The sequence below is a fragment of the Leuciscus leuciscus genome (assembly GCF_965113295.1).
Source record: "Leuciscus leuciscus genome assembly, chromosome: 14".
Classification (NCBI taxonomy): Eukaryota; Metazoa; Chordata; class Actinopteri; order Cypriniformes; family Leuciscidae; genus Leuciscus; species Leuciscus leuciscus.
In genome coordinates, this window is record NC_138738.1 from 27,379,586 (window position 1) to 27,399,681 (window position 20,096).

General features: G+C 40.2%; 1 protein-coding gene across 3 annotated transcripts in view; it reads right to left on the minus strand.

The window, feature by feature from the left end:
- cacng5a (calcium channel, voltage-dependent, gamma subunit 5a) overlaps nucleotides 1-20,096 on the minus strand; it is a 76,200-nt gene that overhangs the window by 16,258 nt on the left and 39,846 nt on the right. For 2 of the 3 annotated variants that reach the window (XM_082136997.1, XM_082136998.1), the window contains exon 3: nucleotides 14,597-14,638. The exons of the other annotated variant lie outside the window; for it this stretch is intronic. In XM_082136997.1, the coding sequence (XP_081993123.1) occupies nucleotides 14,597-14,638 (42 nt within the window). The remainder of the gene's footprint in view (nucleotides 1-14,596; nucleotides 14,639-20,096) is intronic. 3 annotated transcript variants of the gene reach the window in all.

Below are 20,096 nucleotides of genomic sequence, written 5' to 3' on the forward strand. Positions count from 1 at the left end.
AGGGTCAATTCGGTTGTTCCCTGCCGTTTCGCTGCTTCAGGGCACCAACGTTTTTTTTTTATTTTATTTTTTTATTGAATGGAGTAAAGCAACATACAGTAAAACCATGAAAGTTACATTTTCCTTCCTTCTATCTTTATTATAACAACCCCCCTCACCCCCGAAACATCCCTTCCCTAGGCAGCTTAAATACAACAGAATAACATAGGCAACGTCTGGTTACGAAGGCAAAATATAACAATTATGTCATTACACCTTTTCAATGCATGTACCCATGCATACCAAAACATAAGTACTGATGATAATAAAAGTATCATTATTACAGTTTAAATGCATACATAAAAGAGAGAAAAACAAGAAAAAACGATTTAGCCATTCTGTGAGACAAACTACACTGAGGTCAAAACAGCAAATACAGTGTCACAAAAAGGTGTAAAGAGAGAGATACATAGAAAATAAAAGTTAACAACTGGGTAATTCTTACCTTAACTTAAAAAACTTAACAAAATTCTTCTGCGGGCCAATAAAGAAGTATAAGCAATGATGTCCCTCTGGGTTGCAGTTAAGGTAATGGTTATAGTGTCACTGGGAGTTCCAAAAACAGCTATTGAAGAACAAGGCAACAGTGTCACCCCAAGGGCTTTACTGATAGTTTTAAAAACCAATGCCCAGTAATAATTTAGAGGAGCAAGACTAAAATGTATGTGTCAGACTGGTTGGGGAGAAAGAGCATCTATCACAGGCTGCATCTAACCCCAGATATATTCTAGAAGAATCAGAATCAGAAAGAGCTTTATTGCCAAGTGTGCTTGCACCCACAAGGAATTTTTCTTGGTACTGAAGCTTCCAGTGCACATATACAAATACAAATACAACAAGAAACATAGTAATACAAATTCTAAGAATAAAATGTATAAAAAAAAAATAAGTCACAGTTGGGTTTAGTCTGAATAAACATTTACAGATTATGAACATGTTTACAGTATTTTGAGAAGTATGAATAATATAAATATAAATATCACCTGAGTTAGAGAATATTACACTAGACAGTGGGAGTCTAGTGCATGTTGCAGATTATGAACATATATACAGTATTTTGAGTAGTATGAATAATATAAATATAAATATCACCTGAGTTAAGAGAATATTGCACTAGACAGTGGGAGTATTGCACTTGCAGGCATATGCCTTGGGGGGCATGTTAAGTGTTCAGAAGGGAAATGGCCTGTGGAAAGAAACTGTTCCTGTGCCTGGATGTTCTTGTGGCCAGTGATCTGTGTCGCCGTCCTGACGGTAACAGTTCAAACAGGGGGTGTCCAGGGTGAGTGGAGTCTGTGATGATTTTACCTGCTCTCTTCCTCACTCTGGAAGAGTACAGGTCCTGGAGGGTTGGCAGGGGGGCACCAATAATCCTCTCTGCTGTCCGGACTGTCCGTTGTAGTCTCCTGATGTCCGATTTGGTAGCTGAACCAAACCAGACAGTGATGGAAGTGCTTAAAACAGACTCAATGACGGCTGAGTAGAACTGGATCAGCAGCTCCTGTGGCAGATTGAACTTCTTCAGCTGGCGAAGGAAGTACAGTCTCTGCTGGGCCTTTTTCACAATGGAGTCAATGTGATTTGCCCACTTCAGGTCCTGAGAGATGGTAGAGCCCAGGAACCTGAATGACTCCACTGCTTCCACAGTGCTGTTCATGATGGTGAGAGGGGGGAGTGCTGGGGATTTTCTCCTGAAATCCACAATCATCTCCACTGTTTTGAGCGTGTTCAGCTCAAGGTTGTTATAGCTGCACCAGACAGCCAGCTGTTCAACCCCCAGTCTGTAAGCAGACTCGTCACCATTTTGGATGAGACCGATGACGGTGGTGTCGTCTGCAAATTTCGGGAGCTTGACAGAGGGGTCTTTAGAAGTGCAGTCATTAGTGTACAGGGAGAAGAGCAGTGGGGAGAGAACGCACCCTTGGGGGGCGCCAGTGCTGATGGTGAGGGTCCTGGATGTGAGCTTCCCCAGTCTCACTCGCTGCTGCCGGTCTGTCAGGAAGCTGGAGATCCACTGACAGATTGAGGATGGCATGGAGAGCTGAGTCAGTTTGGCTGTGAGAAGATCAGGGATGATGGTATTGAAGGCCGAACTGAAGTCCACAAATAAGATCCGTGCATAAGTCCCAGGTCTGTCAAGATGTTGCAGGATATAGTGCAGTCCCATGTTGACTGCATCATCCACAGACCTGTTTGCTCTGTAAGCAAACTGAAAGGGATCCAGAAGGGGTCCAGTGATGTCCTTCAGATAGGCCAACACCAGTCTTTCAAACGACTCCATGACCACAGACGTGAGAGCGACAGGTCTGTAGTCATTAAGTCCAGTGATTTTAGGTTTTTTGGGAACCGGAATGATAGTGGAGCGTTTGAAGCAGCAGGGAACTTCACACTGCTCCAATGATCTGTTGAAGATCTGCGTGAAGACTGGGGCCAGTTGGTCAGCGCAGGCTTTTAGACAAGCAGATGAGATGCCGTCTGGGCCTGAAGCTTTCCTAGTCTTCTGTTTTTTGAAGACTCGGCTCACGTCCTCCACACAGACCTTAAGCTCAGGTTGGATGGCAGAAGGGGGAGGAGAGGGGTTGCAGGAGGTGATGGTGGATGTGTGAAGTGCACATCAGAGCGGGTGTGAGGTGTGAGTCTGGGCTTCTCAAACCTGCAATAGAATGCATTGAGAGTGTCAGCCAGTTGTTGATTCTCCACAGATCGGGGGGATGGTGATTTGTAGTTGGTGATGTTCCTCAGGCCTCTCCAGACTGATGCCGGGTCGTTGGCTGAAAACTGGTTTTTCAGCTTTTCAGAGTAGCTTCTTTTAGCAACTCTGATCTCCTTTGTCAGTCTGTTTCTGGCCTGGTTATACAAGATTTTATCCCCACTTCTGTAAGCATCCTCTTTGGCATGACGAAGCTGTTTGAGTTTCCCAGTAAACCATGGTTTATCATTAGTGAATGATAAGAATGTCCTGGTAGGAATGCATGTATCCTCACAGAAACTGATATATGATGTTACAGTATCTGTGAGCTCATCCAGATCGGTGGCTGCAGCTTCAAAAACAGTCCAATCAGTGCAATCGAAGCAGGCCTGTAGATCCTGCTCTGCTTCGTTGGTCCATCTTTTTACAGTCCTTATTACAGGTTTAGCTGATTTCAGTTTCTGCCTGTAGGTCGGTATAAGATGAACCAAACAATGATCAGAGAGCCCCAAAGCTGCCCGTGGGACGGAGTGATACGCATTCTTTATCGTGGTGTAACAGTGGTCCAATATATTACTGTCTCTGGTAGGACATGTAACATGCTGTCTGTATTTTGGCAGTTCACGGGAGAGATTTGCTTTGTTAAAATCCCCAAGAATGATTAAAAGAGAGTCTGGGTACCTTTGTTCCATTTCAGCTATATGTTCAGCCAGCTGTTGTATCGCCGCGCTCACACACGCGTCTGGAGGAATGTAAACATTCGCGAGAATGAATGAGGAAAACTCCCGCGGCGAGTAGAAAGGTTTACAGTTTATGAAATGTGCCTCTAAATTAGGAGAGCACATCTTCTTCAGTGTTGTTACATCTGAACACCAACTTTCGTTAATGTAGAAACACAATCCACCACCTCTCGTTTTCCCCGTTAGTTCCGCGATGCGATCCGCTCGGAACAGCTGAAAGCCCGGCAGATGTAGTGCGTTGTCCGGTATGGCTTCACTCAGCCAGGTTTCAGTGAAGCACAGAGCAGCGGAGTTTAAAAAATCCTTGTTAGTGCGGGTGAGGAGAAGAAGTTCGTCCATTTTGTTAGGAAGAGATCGGAGATTCGCAAGATGAATACTGGGGAGTGCAGTGCGGAGGCCGCGCTCGCGGAGTTTAACCAGCGCGCCAGCGCGCTTCCCGCGTTTGCGTCTGACCGCGCGTTTGAACAACACCGCTGCCCCTCCGACGAGAATGTCCAGTAAAACGTCTGAGTAATCAAAATCTGTAAAAAAGTTGTCTGGTGTGTGTTTCCTAATGTCCAGTAGTTCATCTTCCCATCTGGATTTAATGTTATCCAGACTGTACCCTTTCAAAGACATGAGCTGGGAATTTTATATGGAAATCAACCCTTTATTATTAAAATTGAGAGTAAGACTATCAAAGGGCGAGGTAGGAGGAAAATCAGGGAAGGGTGTACATTTGTTCTTAATAAAATTACGAATCTGAAGATATATATATATATATAAAAAAAGGCTTTGTGGGAGGTCAAACAATCTGCAGAGGTTCTCGAAACTGTTAAATAAACCTTCAGTGTCAGGGTTCTGCCCTGACAATCTTGTCAGTCTTGTCTCTCAGTTTTTCTTTGTTTGTCTTGTGCCTGAGCACATGGCTTTGTCTTTGTTTGTGTTGGCCATTTGCTCCTCTTGTACCACCTCCTTGTTTCCCTTTACCACACCCCAGAGCCATAGAGAGAGAGAGTTGCGACACTCCCATAGACCTCCTTTGTAAATAATGGCGGCGCTTTTAACCGCCTACTTCCGGGATATGAAGATCGGAATAGTTCCAAACACTGTCATGTGGGCGTTGGACACCATTCACTTACATTGCTGCGCGTCGAGTTGTTCCAGAGTTAAGTTGCCGAAATATCGACCTCTTTTGAATTGTCAACTGTCTATATTGTATCAGAGGCCCTTTGCGATGCTTATACTGGTCTTCATTTGTACATGCACAGCGTAATTATTTATATTTTATGTTGGTTGTTTCAACCAATTTTCAAGCACTGCCTGCTAGCTAACGTTAGTTAGCTAGCGCGACTTCGTCAGCTAAGAGTTCGGTAATGAATCGCTACCACCTTTATAGCAACTTTTATTTAATTTAATTTTTTGGGATATACTAACTTTTCATTATGTTATTATTGTCTTGAGTGAAGCGGCTTGTGAGAACAATGCTGGACCTTTAGGATTGTTATGGCCATCACCAGTCCTGTCTGTTTCATGGATCACCTGCCCCTGGTTTTTGTTTTTCTTGTTCACACACACAAGCACACATTTTTGTTGTCTGTCATTGTTTAATAAAAAATATTTTATTTGAAAACCTTCATTTGTATCAGCCATGCTTAAATTCGTTTTTAATCTGTTATAGTTTTGATAATGTGTATGGCCTTAATCTTAACATAATATTCTTAGTCTTAACATGATCATGTTTCACGTTGTGGTCCTGGGGGTGGCCACTTTCATCAGAAGAAGTGAGCTAGCTTCTAAGCGAATTCTGAACGGACCGCCACGGCAGACCTCTTGCGTGATCATGAAGGTAGGCTAATGGCTGAATCAAAATTTATAAGCAAAATCACGGGAATCAATAGCCTAATAAAGCAAAATCAAGGGAATCAATAGCCTAATACAGCCCAGTTGTGCTAAAATAAATATCATGAGACGTCCATCATCAGATGAATGATATGGAAAAGTTAAGTTAGAGCCGCTAAAGCCAGTGCTACTACCCATGCGAACATGAACACTAAGCTTTTCCCTCCAAAAATATAGCCTAAAACTTATCTCCAAATGCAAAACTGACATTAACAAAATGCAATAATGCAATAACAGCTGAAAAAGTACTTGGGTGTGTGTTTTATTTTATATTTACCGTTCAATAATGCAATCGCTGCTGTCTGTCCCATAGAAGAACATGACAGCCAGCGTACGTTTTGGAACTATTGGGGCTTACATGAACCACGTGACAGCCATAGCGGCGACATCAAAGAGTGTCGCAACTCTCTCTCTCTATGGCTCTGCCACACCCCCTTGTTTAGTCCTTGTCTGGTCTTGTTTCACTAATTGTGCTCACCTGATCCTTGTGTGCTCTGATCCCTTTTTATTGAGCTCCTTTCCCTCATGTCTTTGCTGGTTTGTTGTGTGTGTATGTAGTGTGTGGGATTTTTGCTTGTCTACTGATCTTTTTAGACAGTGTTCCCTACCAGTTCTAGTTTTTGCATTTTATTCTTTTGAGTTTGCTGTAGGGATGGGGAAATGAAGCCTCATGAATCACTGAGGCTTTCTCCTGACTGTTCCGGGAAAAGATTCAAAGCTTCGAGAGTGTCGAGAACTGGTCGTGAACAGCGCCATCTGGTGGTTATTTAAAATAAAGCAGCCAGAAGCCTGTGTTAGAAGCTCTCCACAACACACTCCATAGTTTCAATGTTATGTGTACAAATAAAAGCCTTACATGTTTGTGTTTGATTTGTTCATTAAATAAATTCATTTTCCCATTAAAGTGTGACAATAAAATATAATATAAGCTTATATGATTCAACAAGATTTAATGTAGGCCTACTCTCTCTCTCTCTCTCTCTCTCTCTCTCTCTCCACACACACACACACACACACACACACACACACACACACACACACACACACACACACACACACACACACACACACACACACACACACACACACAATGAATAAGGACATTGTCTGATAGGATCATCTGTTATTAAATGCACTTATGACACTTGTTACTGATAGTGCTTAACTGTAGGAATGACAGAAAGGTGATAAAGTTTTTAATAATATTTATTATTTTTGGCTGTTGCCATTGCTCTAAATACAAACCCTTCACCAAACACCAACACCCTATCCCCTCTCCCCTAAACCCAAATACCAACACCAAATGACCTAAAATCACCAAAAAATGCAAAGATTTTATAATAACAAAAAGACACAAAAACAACAAAAAATAATAGCCTAAGTAGTGAAAAATAAATGTTGCTTATTTAAATGTAATATATTGATTAACTTTCAAAGTACAACACTCTCCTCACAAACACATCAACCAGACTGAGGCAAGAATGACTCGTTATATAAGATCTGGAGTTCGAGCCTTCTGACACCCAAAGCGAAACGCGCACGTGATTGGACAGAAAGTGAGGCTTCGTTTGTCATCGATCACGTGACTCTAGTAAACCGACACACGCCCCGATACGGGGCTTCACTAGAAATTGTGTCGCTTGTGTGATACGCGCATCGAAGCTTTAGTGTCATACGTAACATCACTAGTTTGCTGTAGTTTAGTTCCAGTCTTATTTTTTTGGTTTCTATTTTGATTTGTTTGTTTTTTCTCTGTTTGTAGTTCCAGTTATTTATTTCTAGTATTTTCCTTTTTGTTTATCATTGTTTTATTATTTTTCTATCTGCAGTTAAATTGGCTTATTTCTTTAAAAAAAAGATTTTTGTAAATAGGGCACAAAACTGATGCTTATGTAAATTTATAATGACAATGAAACTGATTAAAGATTTTAAGAGTAGAAAGTACTACAGGGGTTAGATGTGAATCGAGAAGCTTTCGAAGGTAGGGAAGAATACACTAAAGCAGGGAGAGAGGAAGAGTAACATGTTTGTGCTTCAATTAAACACCAATTTGTTTCTGGGCAATAAAACCAAAATAATATTTTCGGAATATTTGATGAGTAAAACTTGGGAGGCCGAAACCACCTGCATCACGGGTCCTCTGAAAAATGTTTAACTCTGGGGATCTTATTTTCCCAGAAGAAAGAGGATATGGTTTGATTAATTGAACGGAAAAAGGATTAATAAAAAAAAAAACTAAAAAAAAAAGCTGGTAGGGACTGAAGCAAATAAAGGATCTTGGGAAGAAATACTATTTTCACTGAATGTATTCTTCCAGCTAAAGTAAGGGGAAGACTATGCCACCTAAGTCTGTCTTTACTTCTTTGAACTGAGCTTTATAATTTGCTTCAAACTAAGAAGAAAAGGATTGTGTCATATTAATTCCAAGATATTTAAAGTCATTTGGAGAAAAAGGAAAGGGTAATGATTCTTGCGGAATTTGTAATGCCAAATCATTAATGGGGAAACATTCACTTTTTTCGAAATTTTATTTGTATCCCGAAAAGGTACCAAACCGACCTAATAATTATATCATTAAAGGACAACTAGATATGGGGTCACTGATGTAAAGCAAAAGATAATCGGCGTATAAAGACACACAATGCTCAATACCCCCCCATAATTAAAGGTTGCTAATTAAAGTTTGATCAAAGTCTTTTATCTGAGAAAAAGACGGGAGGCGGTGTGACGTTTCAGCTGATGAGCCAAGAGCGACTTGATTTGTCTCCATATTCATAGTAAAGACCACGCGTCCTCATTATTAATTGTTCTGCTTGAGAAGTGGATAGAAAATTGAACTTTGTCTGCAAGTCAACTCTTTTTTTATGTTGATTAATTTATGTAAATGTTTTATTATCTATACTAGTCGAGACAAAGTTACAGAATGTTTCATTGGATAACAGTAATGGATTAAATGCCCATATTGGTCGTTCTCTGATGTTCCAGCCTGGTCTCATTGTTAATACGTAGTATTAATACGTAATTTTCAAAGATAGAAAACGTAGGTTTTGTACATTTGCATAGATGCTGAAACGTATGATATGGACGTATCTGCAACAATTAAACGTAACATTATTACGTTTTTACAGCTACAAAACGTTAAATATTTACGAATCTTTTATATCATTAAGATATCTGTATAATTTACCTTTTACCGTTTTATAGATAAATGGAAGATCCCTTAACCCTACTCCCAACCTAAACATAACGTTACCCATTTTATACTGAATATAAAAAGGATAAAACGTACAGAGATGTCTAGGGAAATTGCCATTTTATTAACAATATAGCATTAAAATATTTTTTTTAGCAGCTAATCCTACTCCTACCCCTAAACCTACCCATAACAATTTCTTAAAACTACATAGGCTACAATTATGAAGAAAAACAACATACGTGTAATCACAATAATTTATTTATTGCGAAAATGTCAAAACCGGTACCAAAAGTCGTTCACATGACGATGTGTTGCAGTCACTGTCCTCTCTTTCAGTATATGATCGTTTTGAATGAGGTACAGAGCAGAATTTAAGTTATTAATCCTTGAAAATGTTAATCCGGCTTCGCTCTGTGTGAAGGCGCGTGCGCTTCTCCATTTCAAATGTAGTTTACCGACTGAAATACGGCATGTCGCAATCTGTGGCAAGAGCCAATGAGCGCTTGATATCACTGCCGTAAAACATGTCGTAACGCTTCTTGAGGGCGCAATTTTTGAATTTGAATTCATCACGAGCGCGGGATTTGACAGTTACGGACTGCGCTGCTGTGAAATGGAGATGAAGATCACTCACTGCTAAAGGGCTGAATTTGGATCTCTTTCTTGTAAACCTATGGATTCTAAAGATTTTGATTATATCAAGCTAATTCAATTGATGTGAATTTATGTTGGGTTTTGGTGTATTATTGTTCTATTGGAGAAAACGCATTTTGTGTCTCACTGTAAATAAACTAAATATTACAAAATGGTTAAACGATTAAATAAGGTATTTTTAAGGTTTTAAAGTGTATTCTTGTTTAACTACATGTAGGCTAATCCTCCGAAACGAGTTTGCAGCAGAAGGCACGAACAGACCGAATTGTTATTAGCCTATTTCTTGAGTAGGCTAAACTGCATTTTTTAATAAATGCGACTGAAAACGTAATTGATAAGACATTTGAATGCAATAGAGTCAAAACATTAAAGGTGCATTGAGCAAGTCTCTGAGTTTTTGCAGAACTATGCCCCCTCTGGCGGGAAGCGAAACTGCAGCCAGAAGTGTGCACGCTCACGGACAAAAGTTTTCTTTTTTTTATCTTACGTGGAGTTTGCGTTGGTGTTTGAAATGAACTACAAGCCGGTCTCTTAGAATCCATCTTCTACGGAGAATGGCGGCGAATACACAAACCTGCCAGACAGCCAGGTGAGCGTGCCGTGAACGCGCATGACGTCACGCCCAGTCTAAAATTCCGGCCCGAATCCCTCTTATTTATTTTACTTTACAGGATTATAGAGACAATCTCAGTGATCAGAGAAGGGCTCATTCAGCCCATCAGGCAATTGTTTAAGCATGTATGGGTTAGAAAACGGGTATTTTTAACATGAAAAGTTACTTAATGCACCTTTAATGCCACGATTTTAATATGCATAAATAAAAATACGTACAAATATGTACGTCGGTAGAGTTGTTCATACGTAAATAATTTACGTTTTTGTGCTGTTAATACGTAAATATTTTACGTTTTAGTGCTGTAAATACGTCAGTATTATACGTTTCTGTGTGTATAAAACGTAAGTAAATGTACGTATGGTAGAATTGCACTTTACGTAAAAATACACACGTATTCTCATAAGATCACGTTGGATGTTCAAAGGGAAATGCAGGTCCAGCACCACAGGCGCATGATTGGATACAATTATAGCTGAGTAGTCAACTTTCTTAATCATTGATATAAACAAGTTGTCTACAAAAAAATTATCTAGTCTAGAAAAGGAATGATGGACATGGGGGAAAAAAGGAGAATTGTCTAGTCAATGGGTTTAAGAATCTCTAAGGATCCACACAGCCGTTCTGTTGCATAAATAGAGAAAAGGCCATTGCCATAACAGAAACATTACTACTAGTGCTGGACCTATCAAGCTGAGGATCGAAAATACAGTTTAAATCATCAGTGAATAACAAATTATGTGTATTAAGCTTGGGGGTATTAATGAGTCACAGATTGTGTCAGAAGGTATAAACTGTACTCTCTTATTAATTAAAACTGCCACACCTCTTGATCTGCTATTACATTTGGAATGAAAAATTCGACTAACCCATATCTTACGAATTCTATTGTGATCATCCAGTCTTAAATGTGTTTCTTGTAAAAACAATATATCTGGTTTAAAATGGGAGAAAACTTTAGCTCTTTTAATAACAGGACGATTTAATCCCCTGACATTACATGTCATAAGCCTCACGGGATGACCTCTATCTTCATCACTTATATTAACTGTATAATACAGAAATTAGAAGCATGCAAGGGTTTTGATCTAAAAACCAATTGTAGCCATGAATTGTAAATGACAAAAATAAGATACAAGAAACCAGTTCATGCTAGTTCATGCTGCCAACCGCCCCTCCCAACCCCCAACTAAAAAAAAATAAATAAAAAAAATTAACATGCTAGTTCATGCTCCCAACCCCCCCAAAAAAAAAAAAAAAAAAAAAAAAAAAATTAACATTACAATTCCTAGATCTAATTCCCCAACTGAGGATGATCGCAGATGAAACACAACGAAAAACTACCAAAGAATGCGAATCAACAAATGAAGTCATATACAATATAGGTGCAGCCCCCTTATGAAAATGAGGTTCAAAACAATGTCAAAAATTGTATACGTTATCTAGCTGAAAAAAAGAAAAGGAGTGTACGATTTTATAACCATAATTCCAATGCAACCTCGGGTTTGCACATAGTTATGGTATGAGTTTTTTTTTTTTTTTTTTTTTGTCTATGTATGAAACTAAAAAATAAATAAATAAATAATAATTCTTTCCCGAGGGGGCAAAAGGAAAAGGTTGAGGGGACAAAAATGTCTTTGCACATTATTCTTCACCCCAATTAGAACGGTAGAACTTGATGGCTTCTTTTGGCGTGCTGAACAAGTGTGTTTTCCGTTAGTGAGTAACCCGGAGCCTTGCAGGGTACAAGAGACTAAATCTGACTTCCTTTTCGTAGAGCCGAGACTTCACATCTTTGAACGCCACCCGCTTTTTCCCCAGCTCAGCGCTGAAATCCTCATGGAAAAACACCCGGTGCCGGCGAAAGAGCAACTCTCACTGTTGCTTACTGAATCTGAGGATGCGATGCTTGTCCTGGAAGAAGTGAAAAAGAACCAGAAACACTCTGGGTTTGGTCTGCTTGGCCCTTGCATCGTTGGTTGGGTTGGGTCCGACTCGTTGAGCATGAGAAAGAACAAGACTCGTGAAGAAGTCTTTCCCCAGTACTTCCTCAAAAAAATCAGTCATAAATTTTATCGGGTCTTGTTCTTCCAACTTTCAGGGATGCCCACAACTCTCACATTAGATCTCCGTGAACGATTTTCTAGATCATCCAGCTTTTCCTTCAGTGACATGTTCTCTTAGAAAAGGGTTACAGAATTCATTTTGGGTTTCGCCCGCCCAGGTTCAACGGGGTCCTCCCTATGGCGGTGGACCCCGAGCAGGCTCTGGTAATGGAGCAAGAAGTTCAGGCTCTTTTGCGAAAGGAGGCAATAGAATAGGTTCCTCCTCCCAGCAGGGAGTCAAGCTTTTTTACAGCCATTACTTAATTGTTCCAAAAAAGGATGGAGGGTTGCGTCTTATTCTGGACCAGCGCCAACTAAACCGCAAAGTTCAAGATGCTTACACTCAAACAGATAGTGTCACAAATCAGGTCAAAGGACTGGTTTGTCACGATAGACAAAGGTTCGCTTTTGGGGGCAAAGCGTACCAATATCGAGTTCTTCCTTTCAGTCTAGGTTTATCACCCTGCACTTTCATGAAATGCGTGGATGCAGCTCTGGCTCCTCTGAGACTCCAGGGCTTTGTGTATTAACCTTTTGAGCGGTATGGTCCCATATATAGGATTTTTATTTTTGTGCCCCTGAGAGTACGTTCCCACATATAGGATTTAGAATGTTCAGTGACGTGACATAACTGCCAGATTCAAACTGTGCTTTTGCGCGTTGGCTGGCGCTGAGCCAGAGATAGGCGTGCTCAGCACTTGTCATACATAACAACTATGCAGTGTTTTCCACCACATAATGTTTATTTTAGGTTTTAGACATTTAAATACACATAAGCACTAGTAGACATGTGTTATTCATATCAGACAAACATAGTGGAATTAACTATAAAGTTCACTCTATTCTCACAGGACTCTACTCTATTTTACTCTATTCGTTTGCTTTCGCAAAGAGCAGTCTATATCACTCATCAAAACCAGGGAGCAGACGTACTGTCGAGGCAGGGGCTGAGACCCGGGGAATGGAGACTCAACCCTGAGGTGGTGGAGCTCCTGTAGGAGAAGTTTGGTCAAGCGGAAGTAGACCTGTTTGCATCTCAAGAGATGACACACTGTCCAGTGTGGTTCTCCCTCACTCATCCAGCTCCTCTCCGACTGGATGCCATGGTACTGACATGGCCAATGCTACATCTGCACGCTTTTCCCCCGATCACTCTGTTCCCGGGAGTTCTGGAGAGGATTCGCCGGGACGGGGCCAGTCTGCTGTTAATAGCCCCGTTCTGGTAGGCCCAAGTTTGGTTCTCAGACCTGGTGTCCCTCCTCGACGGCTCTCCTCTGGAGATTCCGATCAGGAGGGACGATATTTCACCCTCGTCCAGAGTTGTGGACACTGTTGGCTTGGCCCCTGAGGGGGCCCAGATCATAAAATCTGGTCTCTCTACTGAGGTCATTGAGACCATACTTCAATCCAGAGCTCCCTCCATGAATAAATTGTATGCGCTGAAGTGGAGGTTGTTCACTTCATGGTGCAGAGAACATCAGCTGGACCCGGTCATCTGCCCTGTTGGTTCAGTGCTAGAAATTCTCTCCACCTTAAAGGTGTACGTTGCGGCCATAGCTGCTAACCACACAAAGGACAGACCCTCTGGTTACTCATTTTCTTTGTGGCACACTGAGACTGAGACCTGCACTACACACGAGAGCGCCGGCCTGGGATTTGGCCATTGTATTGGGAGGCCTTACTTTGGCTCCCTTTGAGCCTATCGAAGAGGTTCCAGAAAAGTTCCTCACCTTACAGACTATATTTTTTCTTGCTATCTCGTCTCTTAAAAGAATTGGAGACTTACAGGCCCTGTCGGTAGCTCCTTCATGTTTAGAATTTGCACCTGGCATGGTGAAAGCCTTTCTTCACCCAAGACCGGGTTATGTGCCTAAGGTCCCCACTAATATTTTGGGGCCTATTATGTTGCAGGCCTTTTGTCCTCCTCCCTTTCATTCATCAGATCAGGTCATTAAGAAACTTAATCTGCTGTGCCCTGTAAGGGCTTTAGATGTTTTATGTCCACAGAGCTGCCCTGTGGCGAAAGTCAGATCAATTGTTTGTCTGTTTCGGGTCACCTAGGAAAGGGTGCCCTGCATCTAAGCAAAGGATGAATAAGTGGGTAGTTGAGGCTATTTCACTTGCTTATGAGTCGGTTGGTCAGCCTAGACCTATGACTGTTCTGGCCCACTGCACTAGGAGTGACACTGAAAGGGAACGTTTTAGGTTATAACTGTAATCCTGGTTCCCTGAAGAGGGAACGAGATGCTGCGTCGCCGTGCCATACTTACGGCATGCCTGTGATCGACTTGCTTCAGCCTATTAGAAGCTAGCATTTCTTTGTTCTGGGTATGCTCTATAGTTTCCTGGTCTGACACGTCACCCGCTTATGACGTTCCGTCACGCCATTGGACTAATTTCAGGTGCTTCATGACACAATCACACAGAGGCGTTCCTACAGCTGTTGCAACACGACATGCTGCTGTAACACGACATGCTGCTGTGAGCAAGTAAGACATGCTGTTATGTGTCTTATGCAATTTGTATGTGTCTTTGCTGGATAAAAGTATTCATTTCTTTAAAAAAATTACTAAAAAATCTGACTGACTTTTTTAACAGTAGGATAGGTCTTCCTAAAAGTAAAGGAGAGAGAGAGAGAGAGAGAGAGAGAGAGAGAGAGAGAGAGAGAGAGAGAGATACCTGATTTACCAGTTGGTAACACTGGAGCTGGAGCTGGTAACTCTAAAAGGAAGAGGAATTGAAATCACTTGTTGCCTGTATATCTACAAAGTCCCATTACCAAAGTTATAAAACATTCCAGCATGCTATTTGTGAGGTAAAGGCACTGCAGAGTTAAATATAAAGAGGTACAGGATCTGCCATGCAAGACTGTACAGCGTTGAAAGATAAGTTAGAGAAAAGGAATGGAAACCAGACCAGAGTTTACATGAGATAGCAGAAAGTAAATGCGGATCACTGAATGCATCATCTGAGGCTTTAGACAAATAATGAAAGAACAATTTTACCCCCAAAAAAATTCTTACATCATTCACTCATAATTGTAATTTTTTCTTTTCAAACCCGTTTTCTTTCTTCCGTGGAACACGTTTATGTGTTTTGTATAGGCCTACATGTATCTCTGTTTTGAATGATTTGAACTTAAAAGCTTGTGAAATTTAAACATCATGAATGCACAACAATGGTTGACATACATTTATTGTAATGTTTTTCACCTAAAAAAAGTTGTATGGATTTTTTTTTTTTTTTTCTGACACATTGGTATTTTAAGCATTAACACATTACCCTGAGTATGTTCTGCCATTTAAATGAATTCACCAAACAAGATAATTATTAAATGAACTCTTTTTTTTTTCTTTCTTTTTTTTCGCCAATCAAAAAAAAGTCCTATGGCTTTAGAACAGCATGAGAGTGAATAAACAATGGAATTGTATACATTTTTTTCTTTAACCTTTATTTGAAAGGTTATTTATTTGAGCCATTCACTCCTGTAATGGTTTTGTGTCTGTGTGCTTTTATGTGGACTCTTAATTTGTTGTTCTCTGCAGAAGTGCAGTTTCAGTATGCTAACACTGAAGCACATCATGATGCAGATTAGGCAGAGGGGATAATTTTTCACAATTGATGTGAAAGACACTTATTTCTGCATTCAGATCATTCAGAGACACAGAACGTTTCTCAGGTTTACTTTTGGGGGCTATGGCCTTGTTTCACAGACGGGGCTTAGATTAAGCCAGAATTAGGCCTTAGTTCAATTAGGACATTTAAGTGACTTTTATAAACATGGCTTAGATAGCATATTCGGACAGAGGAACGACAATGGCTGAGGAGCCAGTGTTCAAGCTTGAACTTGTTTTGAATCTATTTTAATGCTTACAAAAGCTTGTTCTGTGTCTGATCTTTGTCTGCCCTGTCACTGAGTCAATAAACAACAGAATTTTGCAAAATGGCTTAGTTTCCCACATATTTTGCACATCTTTCCTTCTGCAGGACAGTGAAATTGATCAGTGTGAGGCTTTTTTCCCACAGTAGCCGCATCCTTTGGGATGCACTGGGGTAGCATTTCTAGGTTGCAAATTTTCGGCATATTTCTTGGTTTATATAGCGTTACATTGCTTTGGAACTAAGACTTTTAATGTGTGATGGGACAGGGAGATTGCGTGCACTGCATGTTCACTGCTTGAAATGTTTTTTGCCTGTGCCAACTCATGAGATCTAGTGACATTTATAGCTTTTTTGAGTGTTAACTCAGAGCCAGCATTCAAAACTTTCTCTCTGAATATCCCGAACACAATGCGATCGCGAATCATCTCGTCACTATTTGCATAATTACAGTCCTTGACATTAGCAGGGTTGGGGAGTAACGGAATACATGTAACGGCGTTATGTAATCAGGATACAAAAATCCAGTAACTGTAATCCGTTACAGTTACGTAAAAAAAACATAGTAATCAGATTATAGTTACATTTTGAAAAAAGGGGGAATATTTCAGGATTACAATGGTTTCATTTAAACCTAAATAAATCAGTATTTTGGCATAATAACACTATATTAAGCGCTGCTTGATTATACAGTAGTTCCTGGTTCTGTTGCCAGTAATGACTCACGTGTGCCACGCGCTGGTGCGGTGCATGTGCAAATAGCAGCTTTCTACAATCTCCTAGATTGAATCACTGCTGCTAGTAGAAACGATCTCCGGGTAAAATCGCTTTTAATTCATGGAAATTCAGCTGCTATTTTGTAGAAATTAGGAGAGTAGCTTTTTTAGTACCCAAAATGTCCTTTCTTAATCTCTTGTTCGCTGCTAGGTAACGTAGGGGAACTCCCACTGCCGACGCCCCAAGTTCAGTCAGGCAAATTAAGAAAGATCACGGCTTTAGTCAACATGTAGGCCTATTTTAAAATAAACTAATATGTAGATTGTGTAAAAATGTTAAATGTTGTGTTTTTATTTTTTTGTTAAAAATTAGTTAAAAATAAAACAAAATAATCTGTAATACCATACATTAGCCACTAGATGTCTGTATAGCCCTTTACATAAATATATATTCAGGCATGTGTGTATATTTTGCAAATATTGTACACTGGACCAAATTCTTAATAAAAAAATAATAATATTTTTTTATAATATTTCTTCTTGCTTGACTTTATTTATATACGTGACCTTGAAGTAATCCCAAAGTAATCAGTTACATTACTTTCATATTATAGTACTTGGATTACGTTACTGAATACTTTTTTTATGAAGTAATTTGTAACTGTAACGGAATACATTTTTAAAGTAACCCTCCCAAGCCTGGACATTAGACATAGGTCTATCACAAACTGCTCAAAAGGCTCGTAGTTTCCTTGCACTTTTTAGTGGAATTTATAATGTGCAAATATCACATTTGCTTTGTTCTCGACATATGTGAAGCGGTAGTAATATGACTTTAAGATCTTTGCTTCATCTGCAGACAGTGACCATGTATTCCAGATATTCTCTGCCCTTCTCTTCCATAGGAGAAGAAAACTGCATTTAATTAAATCCAAATTTTCGTTGACAGCTAAATAAATACTTTATGAATGTATCGCTCCTACACCATCTACAGTAGCTGTCAGAAAAACTAAAACACACAGCTGAAATTATTTTCCAAATGCGTGATTTACTAACAAAACTAAAGCATGATAAATATAGTTTACCCCCCAAAAAGCTTAAGTAAACATGAAAATACATCAAAAATTCTCTAAATGTACTAACTTTGGACTAATGGGCTAAGGACAGCTTGAATGACTGAACAGGAATGTGTTTATTTCTTATACATTACACCACACACAAGAACGTTTTGATTAAAACATGTTTTGTCATCACCACGGTTGAGTAAAAATAAAAGAAGATTTTTTAAAAGTCATAATAATGAGAAAGTTTCTCATAATTATGGCTTAACATCTCATAATAATGAGAAACTTTCTCGTAATAATGATACATTTTCTCGTAATTATGACTTAACATCTCGTAATAATGAGAAACTTTCTCATAATAATGAGACACTTTCTCGTAATAATGAGAAACTTTCTCGTAATAATGACTTAACATCTCGTAATAATGAGAAACTTGCTCGTAATAATGACTTATCTCGTAATAATGAGAAGCTTTCTCATAATAATGAGACTTTCTCGTGAGAAACTTTCTCGAAATAATGACTTAACATCTCGTAATAATGAGAAACTTTCTCATAATAATGACTTAACATCTCGAAATAATGGCTTATTTTCTCACACTTCTACGCATGCGCAAAGCAGCGGAGCAGAAGGGAGTGCCACGCTAGCGACATCCGCTGGTCAAAGCCGTGTAAATGCATCACAGGAAAAATGGCACGCTCTGCAAAACAGTTTTAAAGTCAGTGTGATCTACGAAGTGCAATCTGTAGTATCATTAAATAACATCAATTAAAAATCATAAGTATATCTTCCATACTTATCCATGCGCACGAAAAGGTGTGAAAGTGGAATGCAGAAGCAGGACAGTTACCATGGTAACGAAGGACGCCTGCTTGTGTACACCGATGGAAATTGTGTTACATGCATTTACAAAACTATCAGATTAAAGTTGGAATATTAAATGTATTCGTTAAGTTTAAGTGTAACATCTTCATAAAATATGATATCAATACAGAAATCACCTTTAAGATGTTTATGACTTTGAGAACATTTACACATAAGTGGGCAGTGGAATGGGGGAAAACACAGGGTTTTGCGCCGCGTTTTTAGAACGCCGTGTCATGCGCGAGACCATAGACATCATGTAGATAGACGCCCTATCGACCGCTACTGCCTACTGGCACGTTCGAGCCGTGGGGCTCCACCTCTCCATGTCGGGTGAACACCGGCTGGAGCAGTAAACATAACCTATAGCTAACGTTAGCTGGCTACGATTTCAGTACAGTAATATCAAAGATCCTTGCTCCTTCTCAAATATCTGGTAATATTCTATTCACAAAATACAACCAATAGAACGGTAATGTTAAAAGTAATCCCCCGGGCCCTATTTGTGATGGTCCGCCGATTAGAACAAGAAAATGCTCCACAGTGCTCTAGCATCTTAACTGCTGCCACGCAACGAAACTAGGAGCACGACCGGTTTAAGATGGCGGCCGCATTTCTCAGTGCCCAGCGGCCAATAGGGCATCTAGTCTCTATATAATATCTATGTGCGAGACGCTGCAAAAGACGCGAGCGCAACGTAGTGCGCGCTTGCCTAGAAAAGAAATGAAAGAGCAGCGCAGTGGAATGAAAAAGCGTGTTCTGTATGAGCGGACCCTTATCCAAAAACATAACTGCTTGACTATAGCCCCTTTCACACAGCGTGATGATCCCGGCAAATTGCTGTCAAATTGCCAGAACGCCTTCTGTGTGAACGCAAACACGACCCGGGATTGATGCTGGGATCGATGCCGGGTTGGGGACCTAGTAACATTGCTGTGTTCAGTCCCGGAATGCGCGCTGTGTGAACAAAAGCCGTAATAATGCCGTGTCGTAGTGATGACGCTGAAGCCGGGATCGTTCGCCAGCTAGTGAAACGGTCATAGACAGTATATAAACTGGACACAGCAACCCCATAGGTTTCAACGGAGAAAAGTGAAGCAAATTAGAAGCACTCACTTCCTGATGGCTGAGCTTACTGCGCAGACTCAAACTGAGCTTGACGACATAGATGTGACGTGAGCAACCTGTCTGACAGTTGTAAGTCTTCTAGTAGCTGTGCCTAGAGAAATCTGAATCATTCCCTTCCGAATCTTGCAGAGACGGAGAGTGTGAGTAGGAGTTGTCCATGAGCTAGGAGCATGAGCAACTTTATGACTCTCTATGGGCTTTGATCTCCCTTGACTTTATCAGACTTTATGCCTCAACGTCCCCCCGATTGACTGCGAGCTTCTCCTCCTGTCTATACGGTAATTTCCAGAGAGTCGCGTGGTTATGATGCAATCGTTAGCCTATTTTTACAAAAACTGCTTCTACGGGGCCATAACATAAGATACAAGGTAATGGAGCCTTTTATTCATTGTCGTGTTTCTTTAAAAATAAACAATGGACAAATAGTCTTTAAACGCCTCAGATGTAAAGTTATTCGCTGTCAAAGTGACACCAAAATGAATAGGAGTCAATGGAATGCTAACAGCAGGTGATTGCTTGTTTGCCAAT